The sequence below is a fragment of the Malus domestica genome, chromosome 05, assembly GCF_042453785.1.
Source record: "Malus domestica chromosome 05, GDT2T_hap1".
Lineage (NCBI taxonomy): Eukaryota > Viridiplantae > Streptophyta > Magnoliopsida > Rosales > Rosaceae > Malus > Malus domestica.
The window spans coordinates 2154382-2167083 of NC_091665.1; the positions used below are offsets into that span (position 1 = coordinate 2154382).

Sequence of the window (12702 nt, forward strand, 5' to 3'; positions counted from 1 at the left end):
ACATCTAGTTTGTGCAAAGAAAACACGGCCAAATGAATGGTCAAAAACATTTTGAGGCCATGCATGTTGTTCATTTACAGCCACATGCAATTCAAAATTTGGTTTTACGGCCCCCAATTGAGTTATCCTCTCTGACTTTCATTATGTTCGTCATAAGTTGTACATTGCTGCTTGCTTATTAACCATACTTTGATGAAAACCAGGTACTTTGAATTTCTTTTATTTGGCTGGGCAATTCATTAAAATTTAATTTTTCAAACATATAGCTAGCCTCAAGGAAGAGTTTAACATTGATTTGCATGTTATGGGAATTACTGGCTCACAGACAATGCTTTTGAGTGAGGCTTAAGTTAAAAAGCTTTCAATGGAACATGATTTAATCAAATGCTTTGCATATTCTGAAGTAGACCTTGGAGTGGTGGTGGTCTTAATTCATACGCATCGTTAATGAAATGTTTTTGAGTTGATAATCGACCAACGTGTATCCTTTAGCAGTGGAAGTTGCTCCTTTCTACAGTCCAATTACGATATCTACATATGTTTTATAAGTTTTTCTCTTTGTTATTCTTTTCCAATTTCAACCTTTTCCATTGTATTTTTTATATTTAATTTACAAAAATAAAGTCATCCATTGCTTCGTAGAGGCTGGTAGTAAAAGGTCGTACCCAGTGCACAAGGCTCCCGTTTTACGTAGGGTCTGGAAGAGGTGAATGTCGGCTAACCTTACCCCCATTTATGGAGAGGCTTCTTAAACCATTGTCATTCTATAGTTTCACTTTGACGGCCATAATTTACTTTTTAATTTTTCATTGTTGTGGGGGTGTTGGCTTCTCTAGATGGAGAGAACTCCGAAAAGAGAAAGGAGTTGTGGCAGACATGGAAAAGTTTGTGCAGCATGTACATGGGAATCATGTTATTCCAAATACAGCTGACTCTATTATTGTAAGTTATTACTATGACTGGTCTCGGTCATGAATTCACTTCTGACAAAAAGGTAAATTCAGGACCGCTTGATCTAGTAATATCTGTTTTTATACTTGTAAATTTCTTTCAAGAGTTTTATATTTGATGATATCTAATTGCATATTCTTGTTTCTGTAGTACATATAATTCCAATTAACTGAAAAGAACAAGAATGTCAACCATTTCGTTAATTAGTTGATCCACCCAAGTGCGTTTCGTGGTTTTAATTAATAGTCTTGCATCCAAAACCCATGAATTTGGGATATCTTTCTTTCTGACGATTCATCATATGAGTGTGATCTAGTTTATAACATGGTGGGATAAATATTGAATGTCTAATGAGCAAAAGACGTAGAGGTATCTAATATGGCATAGAAAGCCAAAGGTTTTTGCTTTGACTTTCAAATCATCAAATATGCTTATATAGAGACCCATGTTCAACCAGAATATAAATCTTATTATTGATTTTGGTTTGATCTTTTGTTTCCTTTTTCTTTTCCGTTTTTAGTATTTAAGTCTTCTCGTAACTCACACAATCAACCAACATTGCATTTTTGTTTAATAGTCTAAAATTCTTATATTCATCATATACACTGGGAGATGTGGGGAAGTATATCTCAATTTGAAATTATGCATTTGTGTTGAAATTAAGCTCATGTTTGATATTTGTGAACATACGAATGCTTAATGTTAAGCTAAGTACTCATTAAACCACCTGATTTTGTTTGTTGTCCGTTTAGATGAATTTAGAAATTCATTGATGAACAAACACTGAAAGGCTTTGGAATCTTTCTCTGTAAGAAATGATATACATTGCTAGAAGTCAGGGGTAACCCAGAGTCTTTCCTCTATGCAAGGATATATGCTGAGGAGTTGGCTGATTCTTGGATTCAAGGAATTTGTGGGCCAAGGAGGGCAAAATGTCCTGTAAAGTTGATTTTCACCGTCCCATCATCATGCATTAACAAGTTCACACTCGGTGTGATGATGAATTTCCAGCCCATACATATCCTAAATCACGTGATTAATCATTACTTTGGCGAATATATAATTATGTTGCACATTTTCACTTATTGGACTGGCATTTGCTTTTTGTATGATAACATTTGGATAACTAAATCAATTTTTAAGTCACTGGTGAGAGTCATTTTTCTCATTTGATATAGCTTGCGTCATTTCACTTTGAACTTAACTAGTTTCAGATCAATACAAACAAAACTCATTTCCTCGAGATTGCATCAAAATGGGGCATCGCGATCTCTACAAAATGATAATTTTCGGAATTTTCTAGACACCCAAACTAAAATTGGGATGATAGAGTTACCTGGATGAGAGATGTGGATAGGACGAACCCAGCATAGAGATCAATGATCTGGAAATTTAACACATACAAAAACAAAAAAGAAAAATCGGGTTAAGCTAAAGCGAAGTGAGCAAGCGCATCCTGACCCGTTGACGACGTTGATGATTCCCCCCATTTTCTCTCCTCCTCTTCTTGTTCAGTCTTAGTATACATATCCCTTCAGTTTTAGTCGAGGCGACTGAGAGTTAGTCCCATTAAATCTAGACCTTACGGGGTACAAACACAGGACTTTGGACAAACCCTTAGTCCATTCCAGTGAAATTTGGTGAAGGAAAACATACACCCCTTAAGAGGTTTGGAGAGGGTAAAACGATATCAGTATCTTTTGGGGCTCTCCCACAACCAACCAACCTCTTAGATAGTAAAATGGACTCCCATATATCATTCATACTTAACAGATAAGTAATGGCACTTCAAACAAGACCAGTAATTTAACACGACACTAACATGCGTTCAACGTTAATTTAAGTCATAATAATTAAAAGCCTGAAAAAGGAAAGCTTCGCGCCCTCCAAATTTCAATAGCAGCGGCAGCATCGGTTTATGATTCCTCAAGTTCCCCAGGCTCCACGTCCCTCATTCCTTTCCTCAAGCATCATATTCATTTTCCTCATCCTTCCTTTGCACGGCCCTAAAATATGGTTCTAAGTCCAGAAATTCTTCTTTCTCGGGTTCCTCTCTCAAACAATAACATTCAACCTCTTTAATGTCCTTTCTCCATTTCTCAACTTCATCGGGCTCAACACACGGGCAATCTGCAGTCCAGTGCTCACCCCATACTATACAATGGCTACAAAACTTGAGAATAGCACGTCCAGTCCAGCCCCGGCGACCAGGGTGCCCACCAGGTTGACCACAACACTTACAAACTATTCCATACCTACCATCAAGAACAGTTACCTCCAGAGGGTTTGGGATATGTTTTTTGTAAGGGCAATCAGCAAGCCTGTGGTCTTTCTCCTTTCCGCAAACTCCACAAGGACCATATTTAAGTTTTGCTGCTGCTAATTCTGCTTCGAAGTCCTTCTTTCCTGCCATTATTAACAACCAAAAACAAAAAGAATAAAAATCACATCAAGGCCCATATTCCCAACACACAAGATAAGGCAGAACAACATGATATTAAGGTACACACACCAGCTGATCGTAGAGTAACATAAGTCATTCATTTCACAAATTTAATTTAAAGGACCGTTTGCTTTCTCAAGCTTAAATAAGTAAGCTTAGCAAAGCCATGCCACCTGCTTAATATATTCCACTAAAAAACTGTTTAGCGGCAACACAACTGTAAAGACGGTCTACCAAAACTAAGAAAGAAAATTACAAACAATGAATTTCCGCTATGAAACTTTAAAGCGCATATTTTCAATTTTAAAAAAGTACCACAAGCAGAAAGTTTGCTGAGAAAATAAAATCTTGCATGGTAACAAAAAGCAAAGACGAAATGGAGATTTTGCTGACAGAAAAAAACTCAATATATATGGGGTAGAAATTGTAGACGGAGGTATCTACAAAATCTCATGAAATAATTATCACACTCGGAAATTGACATTCATAAGCAACAAAAATAGTCACACTATTGAACCAAGTACACAAACTCTCAGCCAACTCAATGTCATCGCAATGTTAACGGGTAGCCTATGTAGACTAGACATACTCAGCCAACAACAAATATCTACAAGAAATAAAACTGAATTCAACAATTTAATAATAGTTTAATCTCTGTAACGACATAATACCCATATGTTTACAACTGAAATACATACTCTAGGGTTGTTGTTGGGGGAGGGGGAGAGGATTTTATAACAAAGTTATCAATCATTTAATAATAGTTTAATCTCTGTTCCGACAACAAACCCCATAGAGTTACAACTGAAATACATACTCTAGGGTGGGGGTACATTTTATCTGGTAGCAACCGAATTGAACTTCAAGGATAGTACGCAGATGGATATTTTATTTACCAAACTACAGGCTCAATTAAACTGCTAACCAAATAGAAGCCATGCACAGGCGCTGAAAGTAAAGGCAAAGGGTAAAATGAAAAGCATACCTTGGGCCACACCGCAAACAGGATCATCCACAAGACTGGCACGTCCCATACGAATCACTTCACCACGACTCTCTGGTTTTTTGGTTACATCTCCACGAATTTTTGGTTCTATTGCCTTGTGATCTGTTTGAATTTTGCAATTCCATCTTAGAGTCAAATATAAATAAAAGAAGGGGGAGGGGGAATGACCGAGGAGCATCTCAAGGCTCGTGTAATAGGAACATCTGCAATTTTATTGCTACTCTTACATGTTATAAATGATAATATAGTAATCAACTAAAACACGAATTACGTAATGTCTAGACCATACCTACTAAAGTATCATACAACATTAAAGTAATTTACTTTATTATCAATCTCATTCGAATGCTTGCAAATACAAATGACATCAACTTCTGAATCATTTTTTATGTTTCTACAACAATTCAATTTGTTCAATTCAGTTTAGTTCAATTTAATTATATGCTAATCTAAGATTGCAAAAATGGATATATATGACAGATGTAGAGCTAGATTGGCATGAAATACAAGCTTCAGCCAAAAACAAATTTAAACATTGTTCGTTTAGCAGCAAACGAAAAAGTAATTTGAAAATTATACTGAATTAACCACCCCTAAATAAATAAATGTAGCACTTTACAATTTATTTACATGAACTCTCTAAAAGAAGCCAATTAAGTGCATAATAAACCCTAAAAGAAAACAAAAACTTACGAATACGACGATTACGAGTCCCTCTCTTCTGCTCCTGGACCGATTCTGACTTGGCTTTCGCGTGGGCTTCTGCTTGTCCGCCGATTGCACGGTGGAACATGGCAACGCATTTCTGTACTCGGCCGATCACGGGAGCGGATCTGAAAGTGCGGTGGATCATGGCTCTCTGCGAGTGATAGAGACCCAGAAAACTTGTATTGGAGAGATTTTTTTGTATCGGAGAGATTTTTCAATGTGACCATCGGTGGTATATTATGTATCATTATATAAATTGTGGGATATGTGTATCAAAAAATATGTGTCATTATATAAATAGTGAGATATGTGTGTTAAAAAGTTATTAACTTAAAAATAAAATTTCCTATTACTTACATAAAAACACGTGGTATCGTGTTCCCGTTACAATAAAAAATTTCTCTTTGGTATTGCTCATTTTCGGATATTGACTGATGGATTGTTAAAGTTAACAGGATTTTCCTAGCCACTAGGGTTAGACTATTTTGGTTTTAGGATTTGCATTACGTAGTTGATAATAATTCCTATTCTTTAGGAACAAGTATTGCGTAAGGGAAAGAACACACCCTCATAATACTTTTTCTCTGGCGTGCTCCTCTCTCTCCCTGTCAGAAAAAGAGCAATAGCAAAGGTTTCTCTTACTCGCAGAAAGCCATGATCCGCCGCGCATACAGATCCGCTCCCGTGATCGGCCGCGTCCAGGAATCCGTTGCCATGTTCCGCCGCGCAATCCAAGGAGAAGCAGAAGCCCAAGCGAAATCCGTCCAGGGGCAGAATAGCGGACAAAATGTGGCCGTTAACGGTAATATATATCCATTTTTGCAATCTTAAATTTGCACATAATTGAATTGAACTGAACTGAATTGTTTGTAGAAACATACAAAAATGATTCAGAAGTTGATGTCGTCTGCATTGTAGCATTCGAATGTGATCGATAATATGACTTTAGTCCTTCAAACTCAATTTTCTTCATATAAAACCCTACATAACCTTTTTACTAAAAAAAAACCCAATGACTAGGATCCACATAAGCAAATTCATTAATTTCATATTACTTCACACATTTTACATTTTTCACATGCCTAAAATACCCCTATTACATATTTGATGTAGACAATTAAAATTAATTGTAAGGAGAGAGTAAATAATTTTGCAACAAGAAAAAAAAAGACATTAATGTTAAAAATTTATTGCATATTAATTTTTTAGAAAGGCTTTGAATTTTCATAAAACTATTCGATTAAGTTTTTTTCACCCTACTCTTGAATACTTTTGAATTTATCAAATTTTTATTAATATATTAGAACATTGTATTTCATTATCTACATGCACATTAATTTACCTACAACAATTATACCATGGGTGTAATATAATATCTCTTTTTTACAATGATGCAAAATAATGTTTATACCACCAACAAAACGTGCCTAACATATGTACTAATACATGGAGAATAATTTACCTATATTAAGAAGAAATGTAGTTCGATACATAGTATTAAAAATACTATGTTACACCCATGTTTATACAACAATAAAACGTGCCTAACATATCTAACAATACATGGAAAATAATTTACCTACAAGTTAGAGAAATGTTATTTGGTTGGGTGTAGTATAATTTTTTTAATAATTGGAAAAATTAAATATAACTAGGTGTAGTGTAATTTTTTTTATGTAATTAGAACAAATTAATTTACCAACCTACTATTTGAAATGTTCATTTCCAATGATGAAAAATGTTCATTACCTAACTACAAATTAATTTCCAATAATTTACCTACAACAATGATACCATGGGTGTAATGTAATATCTTTCTTTGCAATGATACAAAATATTGTATGTACCAACAACAAAACGTGCCTAACATAAGTACTTGTACATGGAAAATAATTTACCTATAACAAAAAAAATGCAGTTTGATGTATAAAATCAACAATATTATGTTCCACTCATGTTTATACAACAACAAAATGTGTCTAACATATATAACAATACATAGAAAATAATTTACCTACAAGTTAGAGGAATGTTATTTGATTCAAAATATATAACATAGGTGTAGCATTTTTTTTTAAATAATTGGAACAAACTTATTTACCTACCAATTAATATGGATAAATTGCTACAGAATATATCACCCAGAAAAAAAAAACTACTTTTCTAGTTTGACATTGATACGGTTAATGCAAACACTTTTTACATATTATTTCACTTTTTCTACTACTTTTCATTTGGCATAAATTTAGGGATTTGAAAAAGAGACCATAAAGTATGAGTGGCATGAGTGTAAATAAGTTGTATTAATAGGTCAATAGTGTTCCCATATGTTTACAAATTTTAAATTTGGGCTTAAACTGAATCTTTAAAGATATATGAGTTTTAATCTATAAATAATAAGTTGTAAGGGTCAAAATCTAAAGCACCCTAAAGTAAATTACTTTAATGTTGCTTACTTAGCGTATAGTGAGTAGGTATGGCCTAACTTCCCGTTGACATTACGCAATTCGCGTTTTAGTTGATGACTATATCATATATATCGTATATAACGTATATGAGTGTAGCAATAAAATTTCAGCTGTTCCTATTAAATGTTGGGTCTTGAGATGCTCCTTGTACCTATTAAACTATTTTTAAATTGTTGAATTAAGTTTCTTCTTGTAGATAAATGATTGATAACTTTGTTGCTGTTTATGCTTACGGTATTTGAATGAGATGTAGAATATTTAGTTGCTCAGTATGTCTAGTTTACGTAGGCTACCTATTGACATTGCGATGCAATTCGTTGGCTGAGAATTTGTGTAATTGGTTTCATAGTGTGACTATATTGTACATGCATAATTTCCTTGTGTATCCTATTTTTCTATTGCTTACAATTCCGAATGTCAATTTTCAGGGTGTGATCATTATTTCATGAGATTTTGTAGATACCTCCTTCTACAATTTCTACCCAATATGCATTGAGGATTTTATTTTATATATACTAAAAATATGCGTTTTAAAGTAAAGTTTGTTAGATAGGAAATTCATTCACAATAACACCCCCCCCCCCTCTGAACACAACCACGTTCTCGAATTCCCATCTTGCTTCTGCTTCGGTGCTATATAAGCAAGAGTTGCAAGTTGAACGTGCTGGTGTATGAGCTAACGGTCCTTTAATTAAATTTGTGAAATGAATGACTTATGCTACTATATGATCAGTTGGTTTGTCTACCTTAATAATATGTTCTTCTGGCTTATCCTTTGTCTTAATGTTCTTTTAAAGGAGAATACAAAGAATCGACTATTACTGTGATAAAGCTCGAAAGTGGAGATCAGATTCAAGGAGAACCAAAAAAGTTGATCTCGTCTGTAAAGTAGGTAAAATTTTCAATATGTGTTTTGCTTTATCCAATTTACCTAATCATTCATTATCAATCCGTAAGTCAAGTCGTTTGAAATTAAACAAAGTGCTGCTAACTTTCTTTGTTTCAATCTTAAGTTAATGGTGACAATTATTGTTTAGTCAGTTATTGTATGTATGTAATTGAAAATTACAAAGTTGCTTGCATGAATCTAGCCAGGCTCAGTCTATGTTTATATATGCTGAACTCGAACAGAGTTAATCACACAACTCCGAGGTTTTGGATTTTGAATTAGGGTTTCTTATCCATGACATATTTTGTGATAATATTGTTATATACAATCTGTCAACATTGTGTATTCATTTGTATTTTTTTGTTGTTTTCAGTCCATGATAATGTGAACAAAGTCCATGTTTTGAATGGAAACATTGTTGTCGCTAGGGTTGGAAACATGCGAGACTTGACAATGGGAGTGTATGAGATGAAAAATACTACTTTCAAGAAAGGCGAAAGTCATCTTAAGCAAGTAATAAATAAAGGAATCAGTTATATTTATAAATTGACTCATAGTACAACATTAGGTTACTTGATTCTTGATGTAGAGAATCAATTGAGACGAATATGGTATCTTTCTTACTCAAAGAATGACAATGAGTATCCGAGGAGAAAGTTGGAGGTCTATCCATATATGTGAGTATCTTGAGATTTCAATTAAACAAGTCCTCAGTATCAATGAGAAGACGGCATCAGCGATAGCAGAATTTGGACACTTAATTGCATCCTTGATGGATCCTGCTACCGGAGGGTACATAATGGGTGAGTGCTACTTGAATGCTATTTTGTTCATTATCTCACATCATATTTAATATGTGGTCTAATCTTTTATCTATTTGTCTCACAGTTCAACTTGTTACGGAAAATGGTGTTAAAGTACTATCCCTAAATAATGTACTTGCTTTGCTTCTGAAATACTATGATAGACTTGAACCACTTTTTAAAAGATGTATATTCATCGTATATAAAAAGAAGAAGGTGTTCGATCCGTTTGGCAAATTCAGATACATTGAGCCGGATGTCAACTTGGACGCATTAAGGATGTTGATTTTGTATGTTCTATTATAATTTTGCTTGTACGTTGATTTTATTGTTTATATAACTTGTTTGCACTCAAAATATACATATTTTTACTTATTTGGGCAATTTGGGTAAAACATGGCATTTGGAGGATTAATATGAAAGAAAGCTAACTTAGAAAGATATTTAGATGCAAGTGGAGGGATTTGACATTATAATATTGTTTCTCCCATTTGTTTGGGTGGTGGAGGTTTGCCAAGAGAATTGTTTAATCAAGATAAGTGCATGCTTTTTCATGCAAGTGGGTAGAAAGACACCATGCATGCTTTCGGGCAAGAATGTGTGATGAAAGAAGCCAACTAGCCAACTTGCTTATTTTTAATGTTAGTTTATTACAAGTGGGAAAACATGTGATGAAAGCATGTGGTGGAAATGCAAGTTCCCCTTTTAATATTATTTCTCCATGCAAGTTGGCAAGTGAAATACAAACTGCCCAAGTTTCTTTCGGGCAGATGCAGTGCCTTCAGCAGGAGGGTTTCCTCCAAATCTCTATTTAAAGGAGCCCAAACACAAGGAGTAGGGACACTCAAACAAACAAACAGAGGCACAAACTCTGCTCAAACCAGATTTGCCAAAAGCCTTCTTTTATCTAGTTTATTAGCTCTGCTGCTCACTTGCGGTATCGATCTCATTTATAGCTTTTATGTACTCATTTCCAGTCATATAAATTACAAGCAATCTGCAATTTTAGTCAATTTCCTCTGTCATTTATATTTCCAAGCAACCTTGTTATTTACATATTGTTCTATCTCTCCATATAAGTAAAGTCCTTATTTTTAAGGCAAACAAAGAACCTTAATTTGAGCAACTCCCACTCAAATGGCACAATCTCTTGATTTGAAGTCAAAAGGCGCAACCTCAATCATTCAAATACCGTCTACTAGCGGCATCTAGTAGTGGCACGCCCGCACCCCACCAATCTCGTATGTGAGCAAATCTCTGGCATGCCCGCAAGGCCCATGGCGGATTTAGGGAGCAAACATAACTAATTTATCAATATATGTGTTTTACTGTTTTTAAATTTTTGCAGGGGAAAAAATGGAGAGAGAGGAGTGATTTATATGGGATATCCAATGTTTGCGTTGGAGGATAGTTACTACCTCCAGATGGTACTATTTGAGAAATCGAAGTCTGTGGCCTCAGCAATGAAGAAAGCATTGGATGTTTCGGTGAACTCTCTTCCATTCGCTTCAAATCACTTGTAGAAAAACATGTTTGCGCGAGAGAGCAAATTTTGTCTCTCAAAGTACGTTTGCGCGATGCAAACACAAAACGTCGCGCAAAGGCCTTTGCGCGACGAAGACTGGCATTGTTTTTTGCGTCGCGCAAGATCTTGGCGCCAAACAAAAAATGATGTACCGGTTTTTCGCCAACTTTGCGCGACGTACGTGCACTTGCGTCGCGCAAAGTCTTTTTCTTTTTCTTTTTTTGGGTTCTTGCATTGCCTTTTTCTCTTGTGGTATCTACTTGTGTAAATGTTTTAAATTGATGATCGAATTAGTTCATTTTATTCATATAGGGTCAAAGAGCGTAGTTGTAAAAAATTATCAAAATCAGAGTTCAAATAACCGTTAAATCGTGATTTTTCGTTCATAACCGTCGAAAAGTTTTGTCCCGTACTTAATCTTTGAATGTTTTTTTTTACAATTTTTGGCGTATGCGATCTCTAAGCATATACAAACAAGTTTGACAGCTGGATCGTTAAAACTAGTTTTGTATAATGCGTATCCCATCAAAATCAATGGTATATGTATTTACTAAGTACATTTTCATTTATTTATTTTGTACTCATAAGCAAACCGGTAAAAAAAAAAAGGACTTTGCACAACGTTGGTACAACTATGTCGCGCAAAGCTGTTTTGAGTGACGCATTGGCACCTACATCGCGCCAAGTCTCTTTTTTTTTTGGGTTCTTGCATAGTCTTTTTCTCTTGTTGTATCCACTTGTGTAAATGTTTTAAATTGATGATCGAATTAGTTTATTGTAATCATATAGGGTTAACGAGTGTAGCTATAAAAAATCATCAAAATCAGAGTTAAAATAACCGTTAAATAGTGATTTTTCGTTTATAACCGTCGAAAAGTTGTCTCGTTTTACGATTTTGGCGTATGCGATCTCGAAGCATATACAAAAAAGTTTGACGGTTGGATCGTTCAAACTAGTTTGGTACAATGCGTATCCCATCAAAACGATAGATTCACTAACATTTGAAATTTATTAATACTTTCATCAACTATAACATAAGATTTTGTGGTATCCACTTGTGTAAATATTTTAAATTGACGATCGAATCAGTTCGTTGTATTCATATAGGGTCAATGAGTGTAGCTGTAAAAAATCATCAAAATCAGAATTAATATAACCGTTAAATCGTGATTTTTCGTTTATAATCGTCAAAAAGTTTTGTTCCGTTACTTGATCTCTGAATTTCTGTTTTTTTGCGATTTTTGGTGTATACAATCTCGAAGTATATACAAACAAGTTTGACGGTTGGCTTGTTGAAACCATGGTCCGAAATGCCGATAATATCGCCGATATTATCGGTTTTGAGAAGTTCCGATTTTTTTTTTCTATATCCAACTAGTTTTCGTGATAATATCGCGATATTATCGATAATATCGCGATATTACCGAATTTATCGATAATATCGGTGGCTGACCGCTCGGAGAAGAACGCCGGAGCTGTAGAAGCTCCGGCCGACTGTAAAACATGACCCTAGACTCCGATCTAGGTATGAAAATGAAAAAGGAGACGAGATGAACATTTGTATATATGAAATTTGCCTTGAAATCATTGGAGGTGTTCAGAAATTGAGTCGACACGCACGGCCTCGCCGGAGTTCGCCAAGTTGCAGAGATGAGAAGGAGAGGGAGAAAGACGATGCTGATGATGATGGGTGTGCATGTGTGTATGTGGGTCTTGGACCATCGGTGCAGAGAGAAAGGAGAGAGACGACGACGGCGGCGACGAGGGAGAAGCAGAAGCCGATCTGCCGATGTGGGTCTCTGTGCGTGTGTGTGGGAGTGGGAGAAAGACGATGCTGATGATGAAGGTCGTGCATGTGTGTATGTAGGTCTTGGACCATCGGCGCAGAGAGCTAGAACGAAAGACGACG

The 12702-nt window shown here is 35.2% G+C and overlaps 1 protein-coding gene across 1 annotated transcript; it reads right to left on the reverse strand.

The window, feature by feature from the left end:
* Positions 1-2649: 2649 nt before the first annotated feature.
* Positions 2650-5332, reverse strand: LOC103436631 (uncharacterized). The gene is made up of 3 exons (XM_008375073.4): positions 5094-5332; positions 4380-4502; positions 2650-3357 (listed from the first exon to the last, which is right to left on the reverse strand). Exons 1-3 carry the CDS (start codon positions 5251-5253, stop codon positions 2915-2917), a joined length of 726 nt encoding a protein of 241 aa, XP_008373295.3. The 5' UTR covers positions 5254-5332; the 3' UTR covers positions 2650-2914.
* Positions 5333-12702: the final 7370 nt, after the last annotated feature.

Excerpts from the sequence above, each read along its gene's own strand:
- LOC103436631 (XM_008375073.4), bottom strand. The coding sequence starts at position 5,253 with ATGATCCACCGCACTTTCAGATCCGCTCCCGTGATCGGCCGAGTACAG. Across the intron at positions 4,503-5,093 it reads GACTCGTAATCGTCGTATTC|ATCACAAGGCAATAGAACCA; the intron begins GTAAGTTTTTGT and ends AAATTCAAACAG. Across the intron at positions 3,358-4,379 it reads TGTTTGCGGTGTGGCCCAAG|GAAAGAAGGACTTCGAAGCA; the intron begins GTATGCTTTTCA and ends TAATAATGGCAG.